Here is a 27325-nt window from a genome sequence, read left to right as displayed (position 1 = left end):
CAAAATACGAGTTGACTCAGTTGAAGGGTTTGCTGCGAATAACATTGATCCAGATTCTTTGCACAGCACTTCTTTGAGTTGTACACAGGAAGTTTCCTGTTTTCCAGTTCAAGCTTCCCCTTCATCTTTCGCTAAATCATTTCAGTTCTAAACGAAACTCAAGTAGGAGTGATGTCAGAATATTAAAAAGGAAAAACAGCTAAATATTTCAACGTGGTGGCCAAGGTCAAATATTGATATCTCTAACAATAGAGTTCATTGATGTAAGCGCTTTCATTACAACTTTATTTGTTATCAACTCCATCAATAAGATGTGAAGGTATTGGTTTCTTATCTTTCTCTAGAAGCGCGCGGCCAGGCCAGTAAGAGATGTTGAAGACAATGACCAACATGTGATTGGGTCTAAGCTTTCGCGATGTGCCGAAGTGACTTATCGAAAGTGCCGGTAGTTCATGATTCATTCGCCGAGAATACATCATTTTTCTGATCATAGTACTGATGATCTATTCTAGTGATCTGCCCTCATGCAGCCCGCCCATACGGAAACACCACACTTATCACGTGGATTGGTGATCTCATGTCTTGAATTTGGGGTTATCTTTGCAAGCTTGCACCATGTTGTTTCCCACGAATGGTGGCCAGTAGTGTGGCCCTATTTGCATTTCGAGAGTAACGTGCCAACCTTATTCTGAATTTCGATAGTCTCGGCGGCACGCTGTTCATGCACTTCTTTCTACAAGTGCAGGCAAGGTGTGATTTCTTGTGGTCATGCTAATCTTAATGCCGTTGTTGTGACACCATCAAAGCCGTTGGGGAACAATTTCGTTGGACACAATTTCTGGAAAATCAAACAATTGCATTATCATTACAGCACCGTTACTCGACTGACGGAATCTTTTCCCGAACATTGTAATTCAAAAGACTGTTGTGGCCTAAGTACGAGTCAAGGCCATCGCACCATAGACCATTGGGGCCTTGCTCAAGAACCTTGAGATCTGCTGGTTACGAAGAGGATTGAGATCGAGATTAAACACACTCGATTTTCATCTTCGTGTAAGATCCATATTTGACAGAGAAGTGCAATCTACCTAGTCAGGAAGGCAAAGAACAATCGTGATTTCAGGCTCGATGTAACCACAGTCTAAGCTCTACGACATAACTAGATCGACCTAGCGAACGTTACTGCATAATGAGACCTACCAGTACACAATCGTTCTCCAGTTAATCAAACATTGCTACCATTGGTCAAGAAGCGAATTCAACCTTCTCCTCTTCGTTCGGTGAATCACAATGACGTTTGCTTATTGAATAACTAATTAACTTTACAATTTTGCGCTTCTTCAAAGTATCTTTGAGATTGATTCACAATGTTGAGTCAATGTCAATCTTGCGCCATGTCAATTGGCCGGATTGATTGATGTGATGATGTTTATTTGGACTGACTTTCACGCAATATCATGCAGTCGACGTAACGTGATTTCTATAAGACGACGTAGGGACCAGGCTTTTGATCGGTGGCTACCACGGAGGAAGTTAGCTGTGGTGAAGAAAGGCTAGTCTGCCTTAAAACTTAGAGATCAAGTTGAAATAGATATGACTACTTCCAGACAACAATATACAAGCAACAAACATCGAATACTGAGGTGAACGTGATCTAAGATGCTGCATAGAAAGATTCACGTATCAAGGTTTCAGGATGTAAGTTGATCCAGTTACAAATGCATAAATCCAACTATTCAACTCACAGAGCTCACAAAGGACTACATATACATAGATACCATGTAATAATATCTCTCTCATTGAATAAATGCTAGTATCACCCAACTAAAACTGAACTATAAAAAAAGAGTCAAGAAAAGATAAATGAATAAAAGGAAATAGGGTATGTGCCATATATGCATGAAACAAACTCAAATAAACCACACATCCCACTCCACACATATATCCAACATCCCTCTCTTTCCCTCCCGTACCTGTACAAAGAGAACCCTATGCAATAAATAGAGAATTTTGTACCGCTAAGTGACGCAAGGAAATCGTTATCTTGTTTATGATACTAATGATATACCCTCTCTCTCTTTTTCGTCCATCGGCTCGCTAGCAAGCCAATTGGTCGATGAGATGAGATGGGATGCTATTGTGCTTCACTTCTGTGTGAAGACACCTGTCATTTCTTCTTTTCTTCTGTTCTTCCTTCCGCTATAGGGATGAAACAAAGATCTAATAAGCCATCCCCCTATAAGCTCCCCCGGAATTTCCACCTCCCATATTCATATTCGGGACGGTAGGCTGACGGCTCTGATGCCCAGTTCCAGCCACTGGCGCGGCTCCACCGACGAGATTTTCTTGGCTGCGCGAATATGGGTTCGCGGGCTCGTTCATGAAACTTGAGGGTTCATGTGTCTCGTGAGTGGAGTGTAGATATGGGTGTTTTGGATCGGCCTCATAGGAATGAATGCTAGATTTAGAGTCCATGAGGAGAGAGTTGCGGGCGTCGAGGGGAGTGAGATTATCAAGGTCGCGGTTAAGTTTTTCTTAGAGAGAGGTTAGTTTTGAGAAGTTTGGATGGGGAGAGAAAAGACTTACCAGCTTCCTTGCGACGTTTTCGATGGGGGTTTTGTTTAATGATTGAGATGACGGCGTTGACACCAATGAGGATGGCGAGGGTACCAGTGAGAACTGATTGAATGGCAATAAGGACGACGCCGGTGACAGTTTGGGTGGTTTCGGCGATACCAAGTTCTTCAACAAAGACGAGGATACATATGACAGAGAGGACACGGACGGCTTGGACGAACATGTTAATCACGTTGGCGGATTTTCTCTCGTAAGGGCGACTCCAAAGGAGAAGTGAGAGCACTGGTAAAAGAATTAGAACGAGAGTCCTGTAGTGTTGCACGGGATTACTTACTGAGGCATTCGATGATGAGTTGAGCAACGGTTTGAGTGAGACCATGTCCATCGGCTGCTGCTAACACGCATCCTTTTGCGAACATGTAGATGATAGCTGGGACGAACAACCACCAGAAATCCTTCTTGTAGTTCTCGTAGAACATACTGTATTTGAGCCAATTGTCCTTCTTCTCGTACAAGCCTGACACATCTCCATCTCTCTCCTTAAGCTTCTTTGCCGCCGAGGAAATTTTGTAGGCGAAGAATACAAGCACAGCAGTGAAGATAGTCAATGTAACAGCAGCAAGTGTTTTGGCAGCCCATGAATCGCCATTGGTGAATTGGAATATACAGTAAAGAACCCATACACCGTAGAGAGCAAGAATCAATTGAACGGTGAGACGAGCCATAGTTTGCCAGTAATGTTTTCGGAATCCGGTAAGACTTTTTGGGAAAGATGCGAAGAGGGCCCAGGTTTCGAGGAGGACTTTGAAAGCAAGTACTGCGACGACAATAGCGGCTATAACACAAGCAACGATAAGGAGAACTGTCATGAAAGTGTTGGCTTGTGGAACTGAAAGTTCTTCAATGTAGGCCTTGATTCCCGCTACTTTTTCTTCGATGATTGCTGTCGTAGTGGTGGTGTCACTAGCATCATCCGTTCCATTGATTGACGTAACAACATCTCGAAGGTATAGTAATGATCGTTTGGAGGGAGTATCAGTTGATCCATCTAAGAATACCAACGTAGCATTTCTCAAATATGTAACACTATCAGTCGTCAAATTACCTCCAGTAGCAGCTCGGAAACTGTCAATCGATTGTTGCATGGCGGTCCAAGGAATAATACCAGTACTGAATCCAAAGTTCTTGGTGAATTGTCGATAGACCGGAGGATAGTTGACGGACATCATTCCATTCATAGCCATGCCCTGAAACCACGTCATGCATTCCGTGAACGAAGGGCTAGTGGCCGCTCCTCCGCCTGCTCCACTGGCTGCGGCACCGAGTGCTGAAACTCCACCTACAACAGCAGCAGCTCCGGCTACAGCTGCAGCAACATATGATACAGCGGCCACAGCAGTAGTTTTACCATTAGTGACATCTGCTTGCACGCAAGCAACCTCTTCTGCGGTGCTCAAGTCCTTGAGTTCGATTGTAGCTATGGCGGAAATATCAGGTACCGAGAAAGCAATGGCGGGAATCATCGAGGCATATTGGTCTGGAATTGCTTGTGTTCCAGAGGCAGCAAAAACTCCCACGGGGACTTTGATCGGAGCATTAGTTCTAGTGATTCTTCCGACTCGTTGAAAAGGGGATAAAACTCACTCGGACACAATTGTTCTACAAATGTGGTCGAATCACATGGGTTGAAGGTGTTTGAATAAACTGATATTCCATATGCAGTAACGTTTATCTCAGCCGTGACGTTTTGAGATTTGGTACTGGATCCGGCCACATCGAAGGTGACTGTTTTCGCGTCATTATTGTACGTGACAGCCATCTTCTGGACTGAGATATTTGAATCGGCCAAACATGATGTATAACCTGTTGTCGTGAGAGTTTGGGCTGCGAGGACTCTGCCCGGCAGAGTTCCTATTAAGACTAAGGAAAGAGTTGAGAGGGTTGAAATTGGCCGTAACATCATGGCGACGGTGTGTATTGACACGCGGAAGACCGCCTCTGTATACCGTCGGGAATCCCAAAACTCAAAAAACTCAGGTTCTCTCTCTATTCAACGTCGATGTATGTTCAATTGTAAATTTGTAATGGGATGATGCTCCAATTGTATGATGAGCGGTTTCTATGATTAGGTGTCGAAAGTTTGGGGCCTCGACTTAGAAGAGTATGTGAAAAAGCTGTATAATGATAATATGGCCTAGGGTCTACCTGGAAAGAATAGAATAGAAGTATGGTCAAAGCTGCAGAAGCTAGCCTTTGTATAACAGTGCAAATGTTGAAGATTGGGTAAAAGAGAGCAGGTGTATAGGAAGAGATATAATGAAGGTTGGTGCATATGATAATGCTTTTTGAGTGTATAAAATGCGTGAATTACAGATATGAGTGGGACAAACGATTGTATGAAGGAGAGAAATCTGAAAATCGTTGGTAGAAAACCGGAAAAAGCTTGTCACATTACAAAACGACAAAGCAAAGAGATGAACGAGTGTGCGTGGTATGAAGACATTAGAATCAGAATCGACACGGTTATCGGGATATCTTTTTGAACAGGGGATGAGCCATTGGAACTTGATGTCGAAAAAGAAAAAAAGATTACTTGCTCGGGACTCAGAGTCTGGAATCACCAGGGGTTCGCCAAGGATTGAGAAGTTCTAGTGGGGCCGTGGGTAAGATGGACCAAGCAGGAGTTAAAAAGCTTGGGGACCACGCCGAAACTGACAAGCCCTAGCTCAGGGGTAAAGATTGACTGAGCCACTGTTGCTACTTACTTTGGGAAAGTCCGACGATTCTTTGTATTTATTGGACAGGAGGCTTTCTAGAAAGATATCCACATTCAGGTACCGTTTCGTGAATTTATTGAAATGATTGGTCAAGTGTTGAAGATGGAGACTAGGGAGTTCTCCATTAAGTTGTCTTTTCTCGCTTGTATTCCTTAGTCTGTAACAAGAATAGTACTTTAAGAGGGACTTACGAAGCTTGGTTGGTTATGATTCAGAAAACAGACCAAGATGGAAAACGGAGCAAGATTTAATGATTATTACAAGTACACAGCCATAACCATCGATCCATCGCCAGATGGTTTGAAAATAGAAACTTGGGAATTTTTCTCTATGGAGCATCCTTCGAGAACGATGAAGAAGAAGGAACGATATGATGAGAAAAGATTCAATTCAATCTTTCAGCGTCTTTTCTTTTTTTTCATCACATCAAATCTCTAACATCGGGAGTTACTTCAGATGTTTCTGTCTGTAGTTCCCGGAGAAATCTGATGATAGTCTGACTCGGCACTTCCACAAAAATCCAATGGTGATACTAGACTTGTCTGATCTTCCTCGTGTAGCAACGATCATCATATCATCACATTGAGAAAGGGTCCCGCGGGCATTCACGAGATTCCAAAACTGGGATATATCAATGTCTAGACGAACCAATTTCCTTACCAAAGTAGAAATAGTGGAGTAGATTAATGAACTCATAAAGCATATTCGTAAGAGCACGACACAACTGAGAGTGTTTTGCATAAGGCTTCAGATTATCCTTCAACAACGAATGCAATTCACTTGAGCAGCATCAAGAAGTCGTGTAAGCAGTCTACAACAGTTCATCTGAAAATGGCAAGATGTTCAATTTAGTAAAACCATTTGATTTCCCCGTGCACTCCAGAATCTCCGAGGAAGAACTGCGCCAAAACAACATGTTTAAATGTTAGACTCATGTATGTTTGAGAACGGAATCTCCAAGCTACCGTTCATTCTCAACGGCCGATTCATAAAGACAGGCAGGGTACTGAGGTAACTGAACACGATTTATATTATCAAATCTACCATTCCTACAAACAACCTGGCTAAGCTTGAACATTAGATTCCTTGATTAATTCCAGCAGATACGAGAGCCACAATTATCGAATGTAACTAAGGAATTATGCCATGTAGCATTGCAGGCACCTTACGAAGAAAGGAAAGAATCCTATAAGGCCATAATACCACCATATATACGAAAGCAACAACAACAAACGAAACATTGATTTTGAATGCGTGGGCTCAACAATAAGAGGGTATATAGGTTTGCTTTGGGTGTCTTCTGGCACATACGACCATAGACTGAGGAGAACTGGGCATCCCGTCCGCTCTGCCATACATAAGCCTCAGATCGGTTGATTAGTAGTTGGGTGGGTGACCACCAGCGAATCCCTACTGTTGTATGTTTCTTTTTGCATTTTTGTCAGTGGCGCAACCATTTCACCACACGATGAGCGATTTTTGCAATCGCTATTTTGTCATTGCGCACACTGGTATCTCTAGCGTTGTGAGGGGTACATACATATCTAAGCTCCTGTGGACGACCATATTCTTTCTTGGTGGGAGTGATTGTCGTATTTAGCATTCATATGCCATCGCTCTTTCAAACTTAAAACTTGATATTATTTTGTCTCATGACTCTCTACGAAAAATTCCATTATAAAACTCAAAATCATTGAAGTGATACTACGCTCATCTGAATACTATTTCAAATTCAAAATTGAGAACTGAGTAAGTACAGTGATGGTGCATACGACTAAAGTCTTGAACTTTATGGTCTGTGCTCTCACCACCAACACCCCCTCGCTTATCCTCAAAAACTTTGCAAAGATTTTTCTCATCCATCAGGTTTAGCAATAATTCGCCATATTGCGATAGACCTTCCAACAAACATCTATCATCGTAGCCTGCCCGGCTAGCTCAATCGGTAGAGCGTGTGACTCTTAATCACAAGGTTGGGGGTTCGACCCCCCCGTTGGGCTCAATTCCCTTCAATAGAACTTTCTTTTCGGAATCTTTTTGCTCCCGGGCTCCACTATAAAGTTCGAACATCTCCTGTCATGCTCTTCCTTCCCTTGGAGCCCTCAGAGTATCCATCGACTTTCCTCTAGCGCAGAAAGCCCCGCCAGGGACCATCCACCCATTTGTGGATGTTCCCGGCACCTTTTTTTTCTTAAAAGTTTTTCTCAACGATGCTTTGCTATTCGCTCTTCACTACAGTTCAATCTTTTGCTGTATGTACTGAAATATGCTCCCTTTATCGTATCAAGCATGAAGGACAGATGGCCGAGTGGTTATGGCGTGTGACTCAAGCTCAACAGCTTGGTTGATGTAAAATCAACTAGCATTCTCATGGGCTTAGCCCGCGGGGGTTCGAATCCCCCTCTGTTCAATATCTTTTTGCACTTCTTGCGAGTGAAATTTTTTGGCAAGTGTGGTAGACGATGACGATCTTACCATAAGAGCATCTCTTCATATATTTGGTAGTATCGTCGCCTACCTAGATTGGATAGGTGACAGATCACCAAACGTTTTGGTGGAATGCCATCCTGGGGGGGTGAGGGGGCCAGAAATTTTGGAAGAAAAGGTTGGTGATGAGATTGGCACAAGTCCCACTCATCCTGCTCTTCATGTTGCTATCTCTTCCAAGCCATTGAAATGGTGGAAAGGAAGCTTTGCAGCATCAATTTTGTTTTGTCTATCGATGGTGTTGCCGAACGCGACGAATATCTCTGCGAGCGATCGTATCATTGTCATTGTCCATGAGACGGAATATGTATAGTTGACGACAATTGGAACAACAGTGATTACTTCGAATAACAATGAAGGTTCTCAAAACCTCGGGTGATGATGTCGATCGAACAAACCCTTCGTAGTGGACGTGTATACCCACAATGATTACCTACCCAACTGCTAGGATAACACGTTGACCACACACCTTGCTTTTCCAAACCATGTCAAGAGCTCTAGAGCACCCGCGAATGTTTGATGACTTCGAGTCGTTAGGATGCAGCAAGGTTCATATAAAGAGATCGTGGAATGGACGCTCCGACCTACCGATATCATTTGTTGTGATGAACAATGTCACTTGGAGGACTTTAGTAATTGAATCTCACTAGCCAAATTAAAGTATATAGAACTGCCCAGGTGGTAGTGGAGATCAACCCATCTTTGAATGGAGCGGGGTAGCGGATTCACTTACTTTATGCATTACATTTCGGGGCATGGAACTGTTAATGGTACCGACAGATGTCCATCTAGATTAAAGAACTTCTGTACCTTTGTTCAACGAAAAGTATAATATGATTCACACTCTCATTACCAAAACCTATCTCCCAACCAAACTACAAGAACTCAACCCCAAGATGTACACAACAAGTTAATGGACACCGCCCACAAAAGAGTTCAATACACATGTGATCTATCCTTCAGTGTCTTTCGATCCAAAGCCCTCGTGAAGCTAGTCATAATTTCAAGTTCTGCCACTCACCTTCCTCTACAATCCACACTCAGTATTAAGATCAACGACATCCGAGATTCTCAAACGAATACTCGACTATGTTGAACCCAGTAATATAGATTGAACCCCTCCCGAACTTATTAGAGAAGTTCTGTTACACACACGCAGCGATTGTCTTCAAGATCTATGTCAAGATTCTCAGAAGAATCTACCTTAATGCCGTTTAACTCTCCGTCCCGTGGTGCATGATTCCCTGTAAACCACTTTCCAGAATCGACAATCAGTGTTAACCATCTCATGAATATTTGTTATTGCCGGTAGAGGATATCAGCTCGGAGCGTTGGATGGCATAGATGAGATTGTAAGGTCGCCTCTAGTATCGTCCAAAGACGCCAGCAAGGAGCGATTACAGATAATAATGCGAGCAAAACAATATGATATAATTTAGTCAATTTATGATGGTCGCAACGTAATTGATAGGACCGTGTACTATCTAATTTTCAACCGTCTCATTACATATTCAAAAAGCAGTAAGAGCTTGACATCGGAGAATCTACAATCACATTGGAAAAGAGGAATTAAAAAATGACTGAAACCATGAATTCCAGAACTGCATATTTGAATGATTTGGTACAAGTTGAATAATAATATACAAGATAGACATAAAATGGTAAACATACACATCCAAACTCTCAGACTTACAAATACACACATATACACTACTCCTCGTCCCCATCAACCTCGACATAACTCTTTTTCTTTGCTGCGGCTCTTCCACTTTGTCTAGCCGGCTTAGCTTTCGTGGTCGGTTTCGCCAATTCATCATCAGCTGATAAATCAGGCATACTCAAATCATCATCCTCGTCCTCATCCGCATCTTCATTCGAGACGCTAGCACTAGGTGTCTGCACTTTCTTCGCATTCCTCTTCTTCGCCGGCGCCGGTGCTGGCTTCTTCTTAACAGGCGTGCTCTTTTTAGATGAACCAGGCCCCGCCGCAAACCCATTAGCTTCTGATCTCTCATCGACTTTAGATTGCGAAGTTTTAACCAATTCCACCACTTCGTACACATCATTCAGACACTCTGCCTTCGCTAATTTCTCCTTAACCCCTTCATCAAAAGGCATCTTTTTCCTCTCGGTAATCTTCTTCCTTGCCTCAAAGTTTGCTGGTGTAGGGTTCTTAAACATCTCATCTTCCTCTTTGGGCCCTTCAGAGTTTTTCTTCTTGATTTCACGCTTCTTTGGTCGTAACCATTCTTCCATACCGACTGGCCAGTATACACGATTATCCTTTCCTCCCATGCCAACTTCTTCTTCTGGTATTATCTCTTTGCTTACTTCCTCTTCTTCTTCGACCTCATGGCCAAATTCTTCAATCTCATCTGCAATCTGCTTCTTGGTCTTCTTCTTCTTCGGCTTCTTAGGTAAGACGCGATTATCATCATCTCTTTCGTAAGGAACAACATCATTGAATTTTTCATATCCCGGCAACTTGAATGTCCTCATGAGTTCAAACACAGCTTGCTCTTTGTCTTTTGCTTCGATCATCAAATCCATATCATTGGCGCAGGGTGGAAGTGTTGCAGGTCTTGGATTATGTTTCCGTCTTTGACGACCTGTGACGGCTTGAGGCGTCTGTTCGCTGTAATGCATTTTCTGTGTAATACCTTTCTTCGTCCATCCAGCTTTGATTCTGGGAAAGAGCTCCATGATGTCCTTAGTACCTTCACGAATTTGATTAGAGTCGAACATTATGTTATGATGGTGGAAATCAAGACACAGAGGAATGTTGAGCTCTTCACAGATTGGAAGGAGGTCGTGGACAGTCCACGATACATCATCGTTCTCCAAGACGAGCCGTTGTTTAATGGAAGGTGAAAGTTTGGCGTAATTTTCACGGAAGCGATCGAGCGTGGCGGCTTTGTCGCCAAATGTACCTCCCATATGCAAAATCAAGACTGCGTCTCTGTCGATCTGGGCTGGCAATTTCAGGAGTCGGAACAGTTCGTCGTGATACTCAAGGTCTCGAAATGCATTTGCAATCACTTCTGGACGAGGGGAACCTAGTTGAGTGAACTGCAGACAATTTGTTAGCTTTTAGCTTTCGAGATGAATCAAAATTAACTCACTTGTCCAGGATGTGAGCTAACTCGATGTCCCAATTCAGCTACCACTTTCCCCACTTCGGCAAGAGCTTCGCTAGCGAAGGGGGCAAGGCTATAGCCATGTTCGGCATGACTAGCGAACGGAAACATCTCCGAACTTAGTCTCATGAATTTGATACCATATTTATCATTCCATCGTAGCATTTTGGGTAGGTCTCGAACATTTGCTAGGCACAATTCTTCAACGTATCGTTGTCCTCGCTCAATGGAAGCTGGCTTCGATTTATCTGGTCGATTTTTGGTTGCATGCTCAGGTTGTGAAGGGTCTTTCAAAGGATGTCGATGTTCGACAATAGAAGCAATACGACAGGTTCGAGATGTGAAAACAGGAGGATCTGAGGATCTGAGGTAGGTGTTCAGACATGCCTAGATTTTAATATCAGCATCTCGAACATATGGTTGCGACAGGAGAACTTACATATCCTAATCTTCCTTTCCATGGAAGAGGCAGATAGTCGCTATTGATTGGGGGCGGTCTTCTCGCCTCCAACTTTATAGCATCAGCATCCTCTGCCTGCCCTTCTTCATCTCCGTCAGGATCCAGCCTTTTATCCCATTCTTCTTCGTCATCCTCCTTTTTTATTTTCTTTTCCGCAGCCTTTTTAGCTGCCTGTTCTGCTACAAATGCTTTTATCTCATCCGACCCTTTCTTTGCAGCAATTGAGCTTTTCGTTGGGGCTTTTTTCTGTTTCTTAGCAGGCGTGGACACAGGGATATCATCACCAATATCCGTTAGGGGCGAATCGGTTTCCTCATTCTTGACGGGAACAGTTACACCATTATCCTTTGCGGGAGTTATGGGTACCTCAATTTTCTTAAGATCGAACGACTCCCCAGGCTCGTCAGCATCTGGGCTTGCACGAAGTGCTGTCTTGCTATCTACAATATCTGCATTGTGCTCGGGGTTAGTGTCAGGTTTGCCCCTGCGTGAAGACTGCCGCGAAGGTCTGGTAGGTGGTTTAATAGAAGTAGACTGAGCCGAAGGAAGAATTGGATTTGAAGCGCCATCAGTCATGGGAGTCGCCGCAGCTGTTGATCTCTTTCGTTTGGGTGCCATTTTTAGGCCTCGGAATTGAGAATTGCTTTGACGGAAGGGGGAAATTTTGCGCGCACTGCCAATGCTAGCACTGTGAAGTGACAGCCGTTTAAGATATCTGCCAGGGCACAAGTGTAAAGAAAGGGAGGTAAACATTCAATGTTGAGGTTCAAAAGTAAGAAACAATAGCTGAACGAAAATTACCTACGAGTACATCAAGAAGATACACATTCATTGGTAGCTTACCTCTGTCGCGTCTATGGGATGAATTGGATACGCCATGCGCTTAATCGATGGTTTATGGCTTTTGGTCTTCTCCATGGTTCTAGGTATCTGAATGAGATATGCCGGATCGAAGCTAAACAGCCATGACGTTGACGACTTTTTAGCTCCAATGTCACGTGACTAACAATATCCCTTCAACAAAACAAGCTCGATAAAACTCAGGAGGTCATATACAGCTTGCGTATCAGAGAACCATGCACCTAGCTATCATTACTCGTAGATCGACTTGATTTCATAATTTGTGCTCTAAGCTCCAATTCTCCATCTTTTATTGGACATAAGCTCGAGCTCTGAATCGAGCTCTTGCATTTCTTAATTTCTCGCAAAAATTCGTCCAATGGTCGCTTATTGCTCGCAGTTACAGAGCAAAATGTAAGCTAAATCACCACCCAAGAGACCTTAAGCTTGAGATCATCCATGAATTTTTATAATCACGTTTTCAATTCTTGTGTTCATGATAGTCAACTGGAAACCAATGAATTAGTCGATTTCCGCGCTAGACTGACCCCCAAAATCTTGCTACAGCCCATAAATCTTGGCTAAGGTGTTAGACCTTGCTCAAGAACAGAACAACTTCGTATAGAAGATTGTATTACTAATTATCAATGACCCTTCATTACGTGTTCAAAGAGAAGCAAAGAGAAGCATCCATCGGTATATGTATCGCGAAGAACAACCACACGATTAGACCACTGTGCCACGCTCACGACCAACAGCTACCTTCTCATCATGAAGACCATGATGCTGAACTTGTCCTACATCGGCGATACCATCACGATGATGAGCGCTCTCTGGAGCAACTACACTGTCATGATGATGGGTGCGCTTCTCACCAAGGACGCCACCGCCGGGGGCTGCGACCTTGACTGCACCTGCTTCTATATCTGCCGCTAATCTGTCTAATCTGGAGCCCTCGGGAAGTTTTTGCCATGGATGGAGACCACTGTATTGAGATCGAAGAGTCAGTATCTTTCAAGGAACATTTGAAAAGAACTGGAAAAAATCGTATTGGAGAACAGAGAGAACATACCTATTAAAAACATCATCCATCTCCTCGAGTGTTTTGCCTTTGGTCTCGGGAGCTGAAAGGAAAATATGGATGAAAGCAAGTGCGTTGAACGTGGCGAAGATCATGTACATCTTCCAGTTGATATTCTTCAACAGTGGTGGAACAGCAAAAGCAAGAACACAGTTCCAGAACCAATTTGCCGAAGTTGCGAGAGAAACAGCCTTTGCACGAATCTTGTTGGGGAAGATTTCGGCTGGGTAAGTCCACGATGAAGGTCCCCAGGTTGTTGCAAATGCACAAACAAATAGATATGTCATTGCGACGATGGCAGATGACACACCCTTCTTGTCATGAACAACCCATGTCAGATTTTTATTCTGTTCAGTTTGAGTCTTCGATGTGTTGTTGGGTTCACCGTAGCCTGCTTGAAGCCCACCGGCAATAAATAGGAAGGTCATCATGAGGAAGGAACCGATGAGCATGGCTGGGCGACGTCCGAAACGATCAAGATAGATGATAGCAGGTAAAGTCAACAACACATTGAGGATGTATTGAATTGAGGCGGTAATAAGCGGGTTGGCAATGTTTGCACCTTGCATGATATCTGAAAGAGCCGTCAGTGATATACTATACCACAGCAGAGAAGAAAATACTTACAAACGACGTAGTACATCATGATATTCATGCCGCAGAGTTGAGACCACATTTGAATGGACATTCCTAGAATGACACGCTTGATCATACGTGGGGCCACGAGTTGCTTGTAAGAGCTGATAGCTTCTTCACGTTCGAATCGGAGTGCCTCCTCAATTTCTTGATATTCTGCGAGAACCTTTGGGTGGTTTACATTACCGCCACCATGGAGGTCTGCAATAATCTTGATGGCTTCCTCCCATCTATCCTTGGAGGCCAACCATCTAGGAGATCGTGGTAAGAAGAACATACCAAAGAACAAGATAACTGCAGGAACGATTTGTACACCCCAGGGGATTCGGAAAGCGGAAGTAGGTTGGTCCTGTGGAAAGATATTGATTAGTGTGCTAGCTCTTAGAATAGTGACATCGTACTTACTGGGTTTTCTGCACCACCTCCGATTGTCGAAGCACCGTATTGGATGAAGTACTGAATAAGAATACCCCATGTGATTGCCCATTGTTGAAGAGAGACAACTCGGCCTCTGATTTCCTTTGGAGCAATCTCTGATTGATAGACAGGGCAGATCGCAGAAGCAATGCCAACACAGATACCAGCAATGACTCGACCGACAACCAGCATAGCTACATTAATTGAAGCACACTGGATACTAAAGAAAGCATTAGTTATGTTCGAATAATTGGAGGTCAAAACTTACATTGAACCAATAATCCAAAAAATGGACGCAATTTGAATGCTAGCTCGTCTAGACCATCTATCCGCAATGAAAGAGGAAGCTAAAGCACCGATGAGAGATCCAGCGGGCATAGCACAGGTAATTCCACCTTGACCGTAAGATTGAGGATTGTGGAAGTATCTGACATATGCTTGAGTTCCAAGAACACCAGACATACTCGAGATATCGAAGCCGAAAAGACCACCGCCTATATATGTTACTCATTGTTTTGCATTGGATTCGAGGAGAATCACTTACCTATCGCGGCGAAGGCGCAAATAACGTAGACATTAGTAGTGTACCACATTATGATTGAGTGAACGACTCCTCGATGATATGATTTCCGAAGTATGGAAGTGCAAAGGATGTGAGAAGGTATGTTTAAGGTTATTGTTGGTTGTAAGTTGGATCGTTGGATCGTTGAATCTAGACTGTTGAAACTTTAAGTAGCAATGAGCCGAGCTACCTACGGCGGGGCAGTAAGTAATATATTTTCATTAATCAGTCCACTGCCACATTCACCCAATAATCTGGTTTTCTACACGTGCTGTGTCAAATTCTCAAGTTTGATGTTGGGGTAATTTGGTGAATGAGAGACCCATGCTCCTGCAAAATCGCTAATTCGCTGAAAGACGCCACTAATTTGTGAGTAGAGTTGATTCGCTCTAATCTTGAAACGGTTCAAGGCGAGGCGCATGATCTATCTGCCTTCGCCCATGCTCCGAGAGATTTAAAAGCATTCATAGGACCCTTGAGTAGAATCTGGGGTAAAATATCCGTCGAAGGAGTAAATCCCCGTAGCCTTGCAGGACTTGCTTGGCATGTTTACCTCTGCATAAACACGAACTACCTATAAATACACAATCCATCTTATGCGAGTCGTATAGCAAATTTACTTCAAAGAGTTCAATTCTTGGAGTCGTGGGTAGGACGACTCAAAACATTGAACGCCCACATCATGTTTTTCGGATCGAACCTATAGCAAATCAGACGATTAGTCAAACAAACCAATTGCTTCACGCAGACTCTTTTCTAGTCACTACCTGCTTTTTTGAACGCCGAAGACGCACCGTCGCGGCTTAAGCCACTGTTGACCACTGCCAACAAAAACGTGGGCTACAGATATCCAGGAATATCAAGTGAATGGGCTATTTCGAGCACGCTCCAAGAAGCATTGTTTATCCAATCATTGATTAGATCACATGTGGTGTAAGATCCTATTTAATGCTTGTATCATTCCTCATGACCCCTGAAGAACCCGCCAAGTTGTTCCGAGGCTTGACTTGGCACTAAATGTTGCTGCGGGGTATAGCACTTCATATAGACTTTTCAACCCAAAACGTTTTTTGAATATAAAATTCACTAATTAATATTTTGATTGACAATGAATGGCACATATCAGCACTTGATTGATTCGCTATTGGCTAATCAATCACAGTAAATTCACCTAGTAACTAGACAACTTAGTAGAAATAGCGAACCATCTATTAGGTAATGAATTGCATACACCGAGTAGCTGGAGAAAGCCACAATTATATACACCCGCATTCCCGATGTCCTGATCTGAACTATTTTCGTTGGAACCGAATGCTTGGGTCAAGGTCAAGATATATTCTGCCTGTGGAAAATACTTGCCTAAATTTGCTTAGACATGATCCCGATATGGCCTTAAAAGCTAGAGTGAATGGACCACGTCGTACACATAAGGCTGAAGCACGTGGGAATTTTAAGGACGTGGTGACAGTTCCTCAACTATGTTTTTGGGTTCTTTCCACGCGAGCGCAACGTATCTATCATGATCCTATTTTAGCTTGTGAATCTGAAAGACTGGAGGTAAAGACTGACTTTGTATGGCTTCCACGTGCTGCTACTTCGCCCTTGCTATTTGTAAACTGGATAGAAGTATACGCTAAGGTCTTTCCAACTGCTCTCATGTTAGAGACGTGACATTCAAATAATGACATGACAATACTTACATTTATCGCAAGTCACCACCGCTTTCAGCACATCTCCAACCTTACCGCCAGAGTTGAGGTATGTAACTTTGTTTGGGTTAGATACATAAAATTGCAATTGGGTCGCATAACGTTTACCGTTCAAATCAGTAGAAACACCCGTGGCATAAAGACCCCTCGAGGCAACAGCTAGTGAGCCACCTAGGTCCACCATGCTGGCAATCGTGCCTCCATGAATAATATTCAAACGGTTCTAACAGAAGACAATTGAACGAGTTGCTCATATACGATTTGGAAAGTTTCCTTACGGTGTGCTCCTTCTTGATGTCAAGCTCAAAGTTTACACGTCCTGGCTCGGCTCCTGTGACTCGAAGCTTTTCAAAGTCAATGGAAATAATTCGCAATTAAATAATACAAAACAAATGCTTTTCCTACATTTTCACCAAATAGTCTGTAATCAAGTGTCAGTCGATGTTTTTATCAAGAACTCTCGCTGCCACAATAGCAGTGAAAAATGTTCCAGATTGATCTAGTACAGAGGAGGTACGCTGTTACATTACGCAGGAGGCCCTGGGGGACCAATGAACGGTAAACTAGAACGACTAGATTGATTTCAGATACTTTCTGAAAGTCCCATGCTCGAAAGAAGTGCCGACTGAACACTTGCGACGACAGACCGGAGCTGTATTTTATAAAATGACACCCCAAATACATGGAAAACAGTACCTCGGCTCAAGTCCTGATGATTCTTGAAAAGACTTCAGAACCTATTGAGTGAAGGTAATGATATCAGCATCGGCATATTTTGGTGGCCTATCGACAACTCACTGATCTCACGAATCTTAGAGCAGCCATATTGTAGGCCTCGGGAAGTAATAGTATGGTGAAGCTGGATAGATTGTCGATATAAGAATGTGTTGTAGTTACAAAAACGTCGGTAATTCTGTATGAGGACACCGCGATTGGCTGAACAGGGATTAATACCCTTGCTTGTGTCTCTATGGCGGCCTGTTAAGGCAACTTCGGACATATTATGCATAACATCCTTGTCTTCTGCATAATCTTCTTATTCAATAATATAGAGTAGATAGATAGATTTATTGGTATTAAATATAATATATATTTTTATTAAAAGTTATATACAATTTAGTTGATTATATCAATTAGGATGATTATCTAATACACCTAATATATTTAGTTTGTTTTCTAGATCGACTCTTGTTCTAGTAATCGATTAACGATTACTATAAGAATCTACCTATATATCAGCTTACTAACGTATAGAGAGGTATTATGTATTAGTTAATTCCGGTCTGGTTTTTCTTCTACAAATAAATAGGAGACAAAAATATTATATATAATAATAAAGATTATATAGGAGATAAGGATATTATGTATAATTATAAAGATTATATAGAAAATAAGAATGTTATATATGATATATTCGAAGTTGTCTTAACCATCCACCATATGTCTGAGGCCGCAGTAAGGCCGCCCCGCTGTTCAAAGTTACTGGGGCCGCATCGCCGGTAACGAACTATGTTAGTCTCCTCGTCTCCAGCTACCAGTGATATCAAGCATCAAATCAATTGAATTAATTAAGAAATTCTATATCTTAAAACATGCGATCATGGTCTTTTACCATTAATGCATGTTCGGCCGAATTCGATGTCACCAGCGCTGGTTGAAATCTCATTATGACTCTCGATACTGGCGAATATAGCACGGTGGAAGGTGTGTGGTCGTGGTAGCTGTAGTACTTCTGGTCGTATTTTTCATGACTTCACTACCACATTATTCCATTTTGCATATTCGAATTCGATCAGTTCTGCTTCGAAGGGAGAAATATGTGCAGAATACAAAGCTCACATGTAATAAGTCTGGTGTCAACATATTGTCCATTTGTATCTTGAAACCAGATGGTCTATTCTCGACTATCGCACATAGAACAATCCATAAAACCGACCTGCCTTACTTTATAATCATTTTCTTGACATCCCATTGTATATCATCCAAAGCAAGCTTCTTCTGGATTTTCTCGATACCCGGTATATTCGCTGTTGCTACTAATTGGTACACAGTACTCTCCTTCCTGCTTTCGCCTCCTGGTTCCTCGCCATACTCCAGCCTTCGCAGAATCAATGGGTCTCTTCCTTTACCAACTACAACTACCAAATCTCCCTTCCTCATACTCGTCCCACCAAACACGTACCGTCCCTCACTATCTCTCGAAACCGCCAACGGTAAAAATCCAAACCCATCCCTATATTGGCTCAACCTCAAATTTTCCTTCTTCAACTCACTCGGTCTGTCACCCGTCTTATTGGAGTACTCTCCATTTCTTTGTATTATTCCAACAAGATCTTCAATCTCACCAAGAACATGTCCATATACCACCAACCTACCTCTATCAACAAAAAATTTATTCTTGTTTTGAGGAAATGTTGAAGACTCTAAATTCCATTGCATACTTTCTGGCTCACCTGGTCCCGGCAACGGGGATGAGAAATCCGGAACCCAAGACGGCCAATCTTTATCTTTTGTTGGCTTCGCATGCGTATTAATCATTCTCAGAGCTCCTAGATCTCCATCCTCTTTTAGGATATATCGCGTAGTGTCGGTACACAGTTTCCTTAACGACTGCCTGTGGTTAAATTGTGGAAGCCGTTGTGTTGGTCGTTTCCTAGACCAGGATGTCCAGGAAGGCATTTTATACATAATGCTGGCGTCTATTGTCATTCCCAAGACACTATACACCTGATCCATTGGTAACGTAGATTTTTTGCCTCGAAACCTAGCGAGAAGCTCTCCTAAATTGAGTCCATTCTGCCCTGCAAGCTTGAACTCACGATTGGTGCCAGGAACGACATACATTGACTTCAAGGCAGTCCGGTATGTCTGCATGGCCAAGCTTAGCTCGTAGATACGCGGTATGACGTCCGGTTCGTTGAGGTACTGGGCAGGAATTCGATTCTCAATCTGGGGGAAAATGTGGATGACAGAAACAAGGTCGAGAATACCCGTTACATCGTGATCGCCTACAATAATTTTTCGATTGGAAGATAACACCATTTCTTGGATTATCCAGGATCGCGTGAAATATGGTCGAGCGAGTATATTCTGCACTGCTTTCCAGCCAGAGACATACTCCAGCCCAGTATGCCAGTCGCAGTTGACCCACTTCTGCAGCCACACTTGAAAATCAGCCGAAGGTTCCTTTTTAGCTATTGACTGGGCCTTTCTTTGCAATTCTCTCTTTTTCATCCTGAAGTGAGAGATAATCTCGGCTGCAGCATGTAGATCGACCGATTTGTCGTCTGCGCCAAGCCAGACGAGTACACGAGTAGCATTCATGTAGATTAGATGCATGATGCGTAGTTGTTTATCTTTTTCAGATGGATCATTCTGATCCAGGCAGATGGCATCAATCCACAATGAGGGGGGGTTGGAATTATCACGAAGGACGAGAAGTGCGGAGTGGAGATTAGTTGTGATATTGAAAGGTTGGCCATTCAATTTTATTGGTCTGCGGTGTGTTAGTTGAGACCGTGTAATTCCAATTTTTGTCGCTTTCAATAAAGTACGACTGAATGATACCATTTCTATCTACATTGCAACCCGTGAAGACATGTACGGCCCATCCTCACATACTTGAATATCTAAGCGTTGTGTATATCTTCAAATATTTCAATTTTTCAGATAAGACATTCTTGATTTATTGCAAAGTTTTGCATTCTGTAAATATTTCTCCAAGGTACCAGCTATTCGACTCATTGGTATCATTCAGCACTTGCCAAGCACTATGCCAACTCCGAGTAGATGAATACACAACCAGGAAATGCAAATGATAAACAAAATGACAAGAAAATGACTTACACGGTATCCTCACTCTCGCCCCACGCATATGATAGAGCTTCATATGTGGGTACATTTGGGAAGAACGAAGGAAGAACCCCATAGATTGCCACTGGGTGAAATTTGACATGATTCATTTCCAATTCAATCGGATCGTCCGCATTTCCAGCCTTGATACTAACTAATCGAATATACCCTTTGCGCAGAATTCCATACTGATACGATGCCGATGAATATTTTGATTTGTGGGTAACATTCTTAGCGTACACGGATTTGAGGGGATCAACTAGAATCCAATCTATCGTCCCAGACGCAACTGTAAAGCATAGCATAAAGACAACCATGTAACTGTAATAGCGTATCTTAAATCGTGCCCCAGATAAAAAAGAAGAAGGGGGTTTCGTGTGAGCTTGTCGGACAGGAATCTGGAAATGAATTCTGTTTTGATAAGGGGTAACAAGGATGGGCCTAAGGGTAGCTTGGGTTTTGAAGGGTACTCTTCTATACCTCTTAAGGACAGAGACAGAAAACATGTTGCTGGGTCCCTTTCATTCCGAAACTTCCTGAAGGAGGTGTAGTCAAGTTGTCTTCAGACTGAAGCAACGGTCATGATGATAAGCCAAGAATGCTTATGCATACTGCTCAATTACGAGACCACGTGAGAGGCCCGCTCCTATTCGCTAGAGGTTGATACCAGCAAAAGACAGTGTATAAGAAGTTTTGGTAGACGGTGTAAGTACGTTCCAATTGATATTCAAGCTCAAAGCTAAGGACAAAAGGAACGAAAGAAGAGTTCACACTAAGTTCAAGCATTTCGAGTGCTCGTCCTGTTCAGTCTCCTCATCGCATGGGTTTGACCCCGCAGAACGCAGGGCATGTCTATTCGTTGCGAGATTGATGGGGCAATGGAAATTTGGAGTTTGGAGCCTTGCAGATTGAACAAGAATGAAATTGTACAATGTGAAGACGCCGAAAGCAGAGTAGAAGTCACTCACATCCATCTAGTAGGTAGTGTAGTTAACATAGTAGTGCTCCACCGTAATCCGTTCGCTGGAGAAGACAAAGATATGGTCCAAGCTCAAAATTCTCCGTCACCAGGCTACTTATTAATTAATTGCAAGGCTGTAGAGCTTCCTGAATTCCCTACTGGCAATGCCGAATTCATAATATCTGCGGATAATAAACAATTACCAGACCAATACGATGTCTGTCTCAACTCTTGCTTCATTTGAATACCTGGAAAGATTACCAGGTACAACTTTCAGACGGTTGTATCAGCAACCTTCTACTTCTTTGGCCATTTTCAGGCGCATGCTGCCTCATCTTGCCAAAACCTTTGTGATGGCACTACTCTATATGCCTAAGCCTTTGCCCCTCACTGCTCTGGATCAATGGGTACAACCTAAGAGCAAGAAGTATGTGTCTTGACTTGAAATGGGTGCCATATGCTAAAATGTCCCAGGCAAAAAGATCAAGCCCTATCCTTATTATCGCGACTGCATATTGTCGATATTACTGCGCTGAGCCGAGAAGATCCTCAAACTGTAGCCTTAACTAAGAATTTTGGAGCCTCTCTACGACTGGCACTTACAGGTGGAGGAAATCATCAATCTTTCGGAGTTCCTTCGTCGGACCATATTGCGCCACACGTTGATATTGATTTCTTGGATACACATGCTCGAATACAATGGGAAGGGATTCTACATTATATGGTCAACACTGTTACATCCGGGTCAGGAAGGGATGGAAATGGGCCTGCAAATTCAGTGAAAGCACTACTTGATGCAGGAAAATTGGTAACAAGAGGTCGAAGTATCGGTATCACTCAAGCTGGATTCTCATTTCTATTGCAAGAAGCCAATGCGCAAGTCTGGACTCTGCTCCTTCTCTGGATTGAAAATGCCGAAAGCATGGGAATGGATTCCGTCGATGTACTTTCTTTTCTCTTCATGTTAGGCTCCCTCGAACTCGGACGTGCATACAGCACTAAGACTCTTACAGACGCCCAACAAGGGATGCTGGCTAACCTCATCGACCTGGGGCTAATCTACCTCCCTCCTTCAGCCCCTACACAATTCTTTCCAACACGTCTAGCCACAACTCTCACCTCTGATGCCAGTGCACTTCGCACTGTGGCTGCAGGATTTGATGCCGCCTCCAAATCTGCTGCCAGCCAAAAGGGTTTCATAATAATCGAGACGAACTACCGCCTATACGCTTATACAAACTCACCCCTCCAAATTGCCGTTCTTTCACTCTTCACCAAACTCAACACTCGTTATCCCAACATGGTCAGTGGCCGCGTATCTCGCGATTCTATCCGTACCGCCATAGCTCATGGCATTACATCCGACCAAATAATTACCTACCTATCCACCCATGCGCATCCTCAACTCGTCAAAGCTTCTTCCGCATCTCATGGAGGACCTGTACTACCACCCACGGTCGTCGATCAAATTCGTCTTTGGCAATTAGAAAACGAGAGAATGAAAGCCGTGCCGGGATTTTTGATGAAGGATTTTGAGACCCAGAAGGAATACGAAGGTTGTGCGAAATATGCTGAAGAGGTGGGAGTGTTGATTTGGAAGAGTGATGCGAAGAGGATGTTCTTTGTTACGAGGGTGGAACAGTTAAGAGATTACTTCAAAGCGAAGAAAATCAGATAGGGATAGGGAAGAAAGAGGAGAAAATCTTGAGTGTTGCGCTATTCATTCAGATCAACAGTGCTATTGCGTGCTGATGGATAACTGCCCATTACAAACCACGCAGCTCGATGGGATACACACAAGGACGACAAAATAGAACAGAGATGACGCATTTTAGCAACACGGCGCACTCCAATATTTCCATTTTCAAAAGAAAACAAAAATTGGCCAAAAGGGAAGGGAATCGCGATGGATTAGGATGGGATGGGGCAGGAAATGGTGCATAGCGAGGCGTTTACGGTGTTCAAATGAAACCATATGATTTCGGGGGATTTATATACATATACTGTAGATACCAAGAAAAGTAGGTAGATACCATCCTACTCGCGGTATTCACAATCTTAACATTCAGGGCACCCACCCACCTATCAAATATCCAAAAAAAAACTAAAAAAACTCCCACATCCCCTACAATTCCCTAATCCTCACTCTAATCCTCACTCCAATCCTCACCCCAACTCATCACAAACACACCGAGCATTGAAACCATCAATTTCATAATCATAATATTGTATCCTATCTCTCTATCACTAGCTCAGATATCCCTCACTCCCTCCCTTCCTCCCTCACTTTCCACACTTTCCATACTTTCCTGCCATCCACCAAGCCATCCATCCATTCACCAACCAGGTAGAATGCCATTACAGCTTTCCCAAATATCCACTCACCCACCCATCCATCCACCCACCCATTACCAAACCAAATTACCAAAGAGAGAAAGAAGAAGAAAAAAGTATTTCGTAACTTCATTAAACCGTGCAAAATGCATAGGTATTCAGCACCAAAAGAAAAAGAAAAAGAGCAAGAGAAAGAGAAGAGAAGAGAGGGAGAAAGCGCAAAAGCTGTACGAATAGGTAGGTATCCTAACTAATGTATCTTCCAATTAAAGAAGCAGAAGACGAAGAGCAATAAAACGTAAAATTGCAGCTGTAAATATCATCATCGTATGAACCATTTCCATATCCGATATCCCTCCCATGAATCCCTCAATGTCAGATACAGTCTAGATAGCCATGCCGTGAAAAGAGTTCCAGAAGTAAATTAAGAAAAAGTACAATTTCTGCCTGCATGAAATTAACGAGCTCCGTCCAACCAGCCATAAGATAATATGTGTCAACGCCATTCATTAATCTATCTCGACTCAATAAACGCTCGAAATGCGTGATATGAAGCAAAGGTATTTATTGTCAAAGAGGTAAAATTAAGTCAGTGTAGCCAACATGGCTCTAACCAATTTTGGTGGAGGAGCTGTGGAGAATAAGCGGGTTAGCTCTCATTCACAAAAACCACCCATTCCGATCTCAAGTGACCCACCTCATTCAGGCAAGACACCTAACGATAGGCATGTTTAGGAACACTGATGCTCATCCTACCTTTTCGGTCCTTTTCGATCCTAACACCTCCCTCAGGCTCCACAATCCTTTCCCTTCTTACAACGGTCACATCTCTACCATCATGGATTTCCTCTTCATAAAGTACCAACTGGCTGTCGCTATGTCGGGCTCCTGAGCGACGAAGACGCTCCGCGCGGCGCAACTCTCGGTTAGCGCGTCGATCCGCTTTGAGTGCTTCCTTCTCGGCCTCGAGAGCTTTGATCTCAGCTCGAATCGAGCGTTCATCCTTACGATGACTGTGAGAGTGTGATAAAGTCATTGCACCGATAGGCTCTGTGCGCTCGATGATTTCCCGCTTTTCGTAAAAGACGCTCTCTTCGTCTCGCGATCTAGGGCGTCCTTCCAATATGACGGGGTCATTATGGTGATGAGTATGGTGGCTATGGTGACTATGATGAGAGTATGTGCTTCGTGCTGGAGATGGAGAACGTTCGACGATCTTAGTGGATTCATGGATCTCAACATGCTGTTGAGGTGGCGGTGGTGGTGCATATATGATTGGTTGAGGTGGTGGCGCATACACAACTGATGCGGGAGGTGGCGCCCATTGAGCTGGAGTTGGAGGTGGATGTGCATAGTGGACTGACTCTGGCGGAGGAGGCGGATAGTGAACTGACTCTGGCGGGGGAGGATAGTGAACTGACTCTGGAGGAGGCGGATAGTGTACGGATGGAGGAGGTGGAGGAGCATGGTGTACAACTGATGGAGGAGGCGGAGGGACATGGTGTACAACCGATGGAGGAGGCGGAGGGACATGGTGTACAACCGATGGAGGAGGCGGAGGTGCGTGATGTACTACTGGTGGTGGGGGTGGTGGAATGGTGAAGACCTCCGTACGTTCTTCGATCACAGTTCCAGCTTCTGATCGGCCACCTGACATTTCGAGTTCTGGAGCAATGAGGTATGTTGTTAGAGTTGTCTCTACCTCTTTCGTCTCTTCGACTTTGACTTCTTTGGAAGCATGGGGTTAGGGGGCATTTTGGTGCGGTGATGAAGAGTAAATGAAAGATAGATACTTACTCTCAGCTGCTTTGTATTCCTCACTCAACTTGATAACCTCATCAATATTTTCTCTTCCAAGTGCCTTTTGAATGATGATCGTGTCACCCTATACATGTCAATACGATTTGTCTAACGGATACATATTAAAAATGACTGACCTCTTCTTCGAAAGGATAATCCAAATCGATGATAGCTTTCTTGCTGACCAACCTAGCTGGCATTCTTGTCTTTCCCTTCTTAGGGAACTCACTTCTTACTGATATCGTAGTACCACTATCAGATGAGCTAACGCTCTCGCTTCTAACGCTTCTTGTGGCAGTCGAACGACTCTCCTTGCTATGACTTCTGTGGCTTCTTCTCTCATGGCTGCCTCTTCTCTCGTGACTTCTTCTCCTTCGTCTGACGATTTCTCTTTCTCTAATTCTTTCGGGATAAGCTCTGAAGTCTTCATCACCATAGAAGTCGGGTTCTGCGACCTTGATTTCGTCGTAATCTCTCTCAGCATATCTTCTAGGTGGGGGCAGTCCTCTAGCTCTTGGTAGTGGAACAGGTGTCAAAGGTGGTGGCCTAACATCTGGGCGTCTGGCAGGTGGACCATACTCATCCCTCAACCTCTCGGCTTCTCTCTCATACCTAACCAGCGGCTTGCGGTCAAATGTATCAAGAGAACTCTGTCTTCTCAAAAATGCGGGTCTGCCACCAGCTCTTCGAGGAGGTGGTGGGGACTCATCCCTTTCCCTCTCTCGCTCTCTTTCCAATGTAATAGTTGTAGATCTTTGTCGTCCTGGTTCTGGTTCACGTTGAAGCCTGGGTGAATCGTAATAATCCCGTTCGTCGTAATGTTCTCGCTCCTCTTCGTATCCTCGTGGACCTCGACGTTCGTAAACATCATCATAAGATCGTTCTCGTGTATGGCCACCTGTAGCTCTGAGAAATCGGGAATCTCGTTCGTCTCGATCGGGTGCGAAACGGACTCGGTCGCGCTCCGAGGCGAACCGTTCACTGTCCCAACGGTTCCCCCCACCGCCACGGCTGCTTAGGGTTTCCGAGGAATTTCGATAAGGATCACCCATTCTAGACATGATTTCTCAAATTTAAGTTTGAGTAAATCAAAGTGAATGGCGTGAGAGTTGGATTTAGATTGTTGAAAGGTTGAAGGGTTCGAGAAGTTGTTGTTCAGCTGAGGGATGTTTTATGCGAAATGACCCAGTAGGTTGCGGTGGTGAACTCGTACCCCGCTTAAGTGATCAAAAACGTGGTGGGTGTATGGTAAACCCAACCAAAAGTACCGATCAGAATCAACCCAAAAGACGTTGCTTGCCGGAGATGAGAGGTATAGAATTTTCACGATATGAAAATAAGGAGGTTGGAACATAATAATTGTGTTAAGGTTCGAGAACTTGTGATTAAAGTTCTTTTTAGGGAAAAAAAAAGGAGACGGTGGATAATTCTTTCGAGGATGTGGGATTTGGAATTTTGACTTTTTGGGGAGAATTTGGAGGTTGGAATTGAAAGGTTATGAGCGAGTGAGCAAAGCGTGCAAAGCGATGCAAAATTAACACAAACAGGTTAAAGTGACGAAAATATTCAAGGATTCAAGGATTTTGTAACTTCAAGGATTCAAGGATTCACTCATGGTTTACGCAGTGTTGACTTCGTATTAAGCAATATCATTGGGTTGATGATATCTGGTATGTACCGATGCACCTTTGCTGC

General features: G+C 43.4%; 7 protein-coding genes across 7 annotated transcripts; 1 reads left to right on the top strand and 6 right to left on the bottom strand.

Moving 5' to 3' along the window:
• Positions 1 to 2220: 2220 nt before the first annotated feature.
• EAE98_005381 (uncharacterized protein) lies at positions 2221 to 4540 on the bottom strand (the record flags this gene model as incomplete). The annotated part of the gene is made up of 4 exons (XM_038953003.1): positions 2221 to 2534; positions 2587 to 2859; positions 2912 to 4159; positions 4222 to 4540. 4 exons carry the CDS (start codon positions 4538 to 4540, stop codon positions 2221 to 2223), a joined length of 2154 nt encoding a protein of 717 aa, XP_038810845.1.
• Positions 4541 to 9413: 4873 nt separating this feature from the next.
• On the bottom strand, positions 9414 to 12329 carry EAE98_005380 (uncharacterized protein). Its single transcript, XM_038953002.1, has 4 exons — positions 12282 to 12329; positions 11418 to 12224; positions 10964 to 11365; positions 9414 to 10910 (listed from the first exon to the last, which is right to left on the bottom strand). Exons 2-4 carry the CDS (start codon positions 12189 to 12191, stop codon positions 9552 to 9554), a joined length of 2535 nt encoding a protein of 844 aa, XP_038810844.1. The 5' UTR covers positions 12192 to 12224; positions 12282 to 12329; the 3' UTR covers positions 9414 to 9551.
• A 675-nt stretch (positions 12330 to 13004) lies between these two features.
• Positions 13005 to 15005, bottom strand: EAE98_005379 (uncharacterized protein; the record flags this gene model as incomplete). The annotated part of the gene is made up of 6 exons (XM_038953001.1): positions 13005 to 13263; positions 13351 to 13933; positions 13987 to 14344; positions 14401 to 14632; positions 14681 to 14906; positions 14957 to 15005. 6 exons carry the CDS (start codon positions 15003 to 15005, stop codon positions 13005 to 13007), a joined length of 1707 nt encoding a protein of 568 aa, XP_038810843.1.
• Positions 15006 to 16424: 1419 nt separating this feature from the next.
• Positions 16425 to 17508, bottom strand: EAE98_005378 (uncharacterized protein; the record flags this gene model as incomplete). The annotated part of the gene is made up of 8 exons (XM_038953000.1): positions 16425 to 16488; positions 16544 to 16622; positions 16675 to 16740; positions 16792 to 16906; positions 16962 to 17027; positions 17089 to 17104; positions 17380 to 17420; positions 17482 to 17508. The coding sequence occupies 8 exons, from the start codon at positions 17506 to 17508 to the stop codon at positions 16425 to 16427; spliced, it is 474 nt and encodes a 157-aa protein (XP_038810842.1).
• A 1116-nt stretch (positions 17509 to 18624) lies between these two features.
• Positions 18625 to 20840, bottom strand: EAE98_005377 (uncharacterized protein; the record flags this gene model as incomplete). Its single annotated transcript, XM_038952999.1, has 2 exons — positions 18625 to 20179; positions 20530 to 20840. 2 exons carry the CDS (start codon positions 20838 to 20840, stop codon positions 18625 to 18627), a joined length of 1866 nt encoding a protein of 621 aa, XP_038810841.1.
• Positions 20841 to 21711: 871 nt separating this feature from the next.
• On the top strand, positions 21712 to 23174 carry EAE98_005376 (uncharacterized protein; the record flags this gene model as incomplete). The annotated part of the gene is made up of 2 exons (XM_038952998.1): positions 21712 to 21923; positions 21971 to 23174. The coding sequence occupies 2 exons, from the start codon at positions 21712 to 21714 to the stop codon at positions 23172 to 23174; spliced, it is 1416 nt and encodes a 471-aa protein (XP_038810840.1).
• Positions 23175 to 23696: 522 nt separating this feature from the next.
• Positions 23697 to 27316, bottom strand: EAE98_005375 (uncharacterized protein). Its single transcript, XM_038952997.1, has 4 exons — positions 25768 to 27316; positions 25628 to 25715; positions 24587 to 25558; positions 23697 to 24461 (listed from the first exon to the last, which is right to left on the bottom strand). Exons 1-4 carry the CDS (start codon positions 26689 to 26691, stop codon positions 24415 to 24417), a joined length of 2031 nt encoding a protein of 676 aa, XP_038810839.1. The 5' UTR covers positions 26692 to 27316; the 3' UTR covers positions 23697 to 24414.
• Between the last annotated feature and the right edge of the window lie 9 nt (positions 27317 to 27325).

This window comes from Botrytis deweyae (assembly GCF_014898535.1).
Source record: "Botrytis deweyae strain B1 chromosome Unknown BDEW_010, whole genome shotgun sequence".
Taxonomy (NCBI): domain Eukaryota; kingdom Fungi; phylum Ascomycota; class Leotiomycetes; order Helotiales; family Sclerotiniaceae; genus Botrytis; species Botrytis deweyae.
The sequence above is the reverse complement of the archived record's forward strand: the minus strand, read 5'-3'. Positions and strand labels throughout refer to the sequence as shown.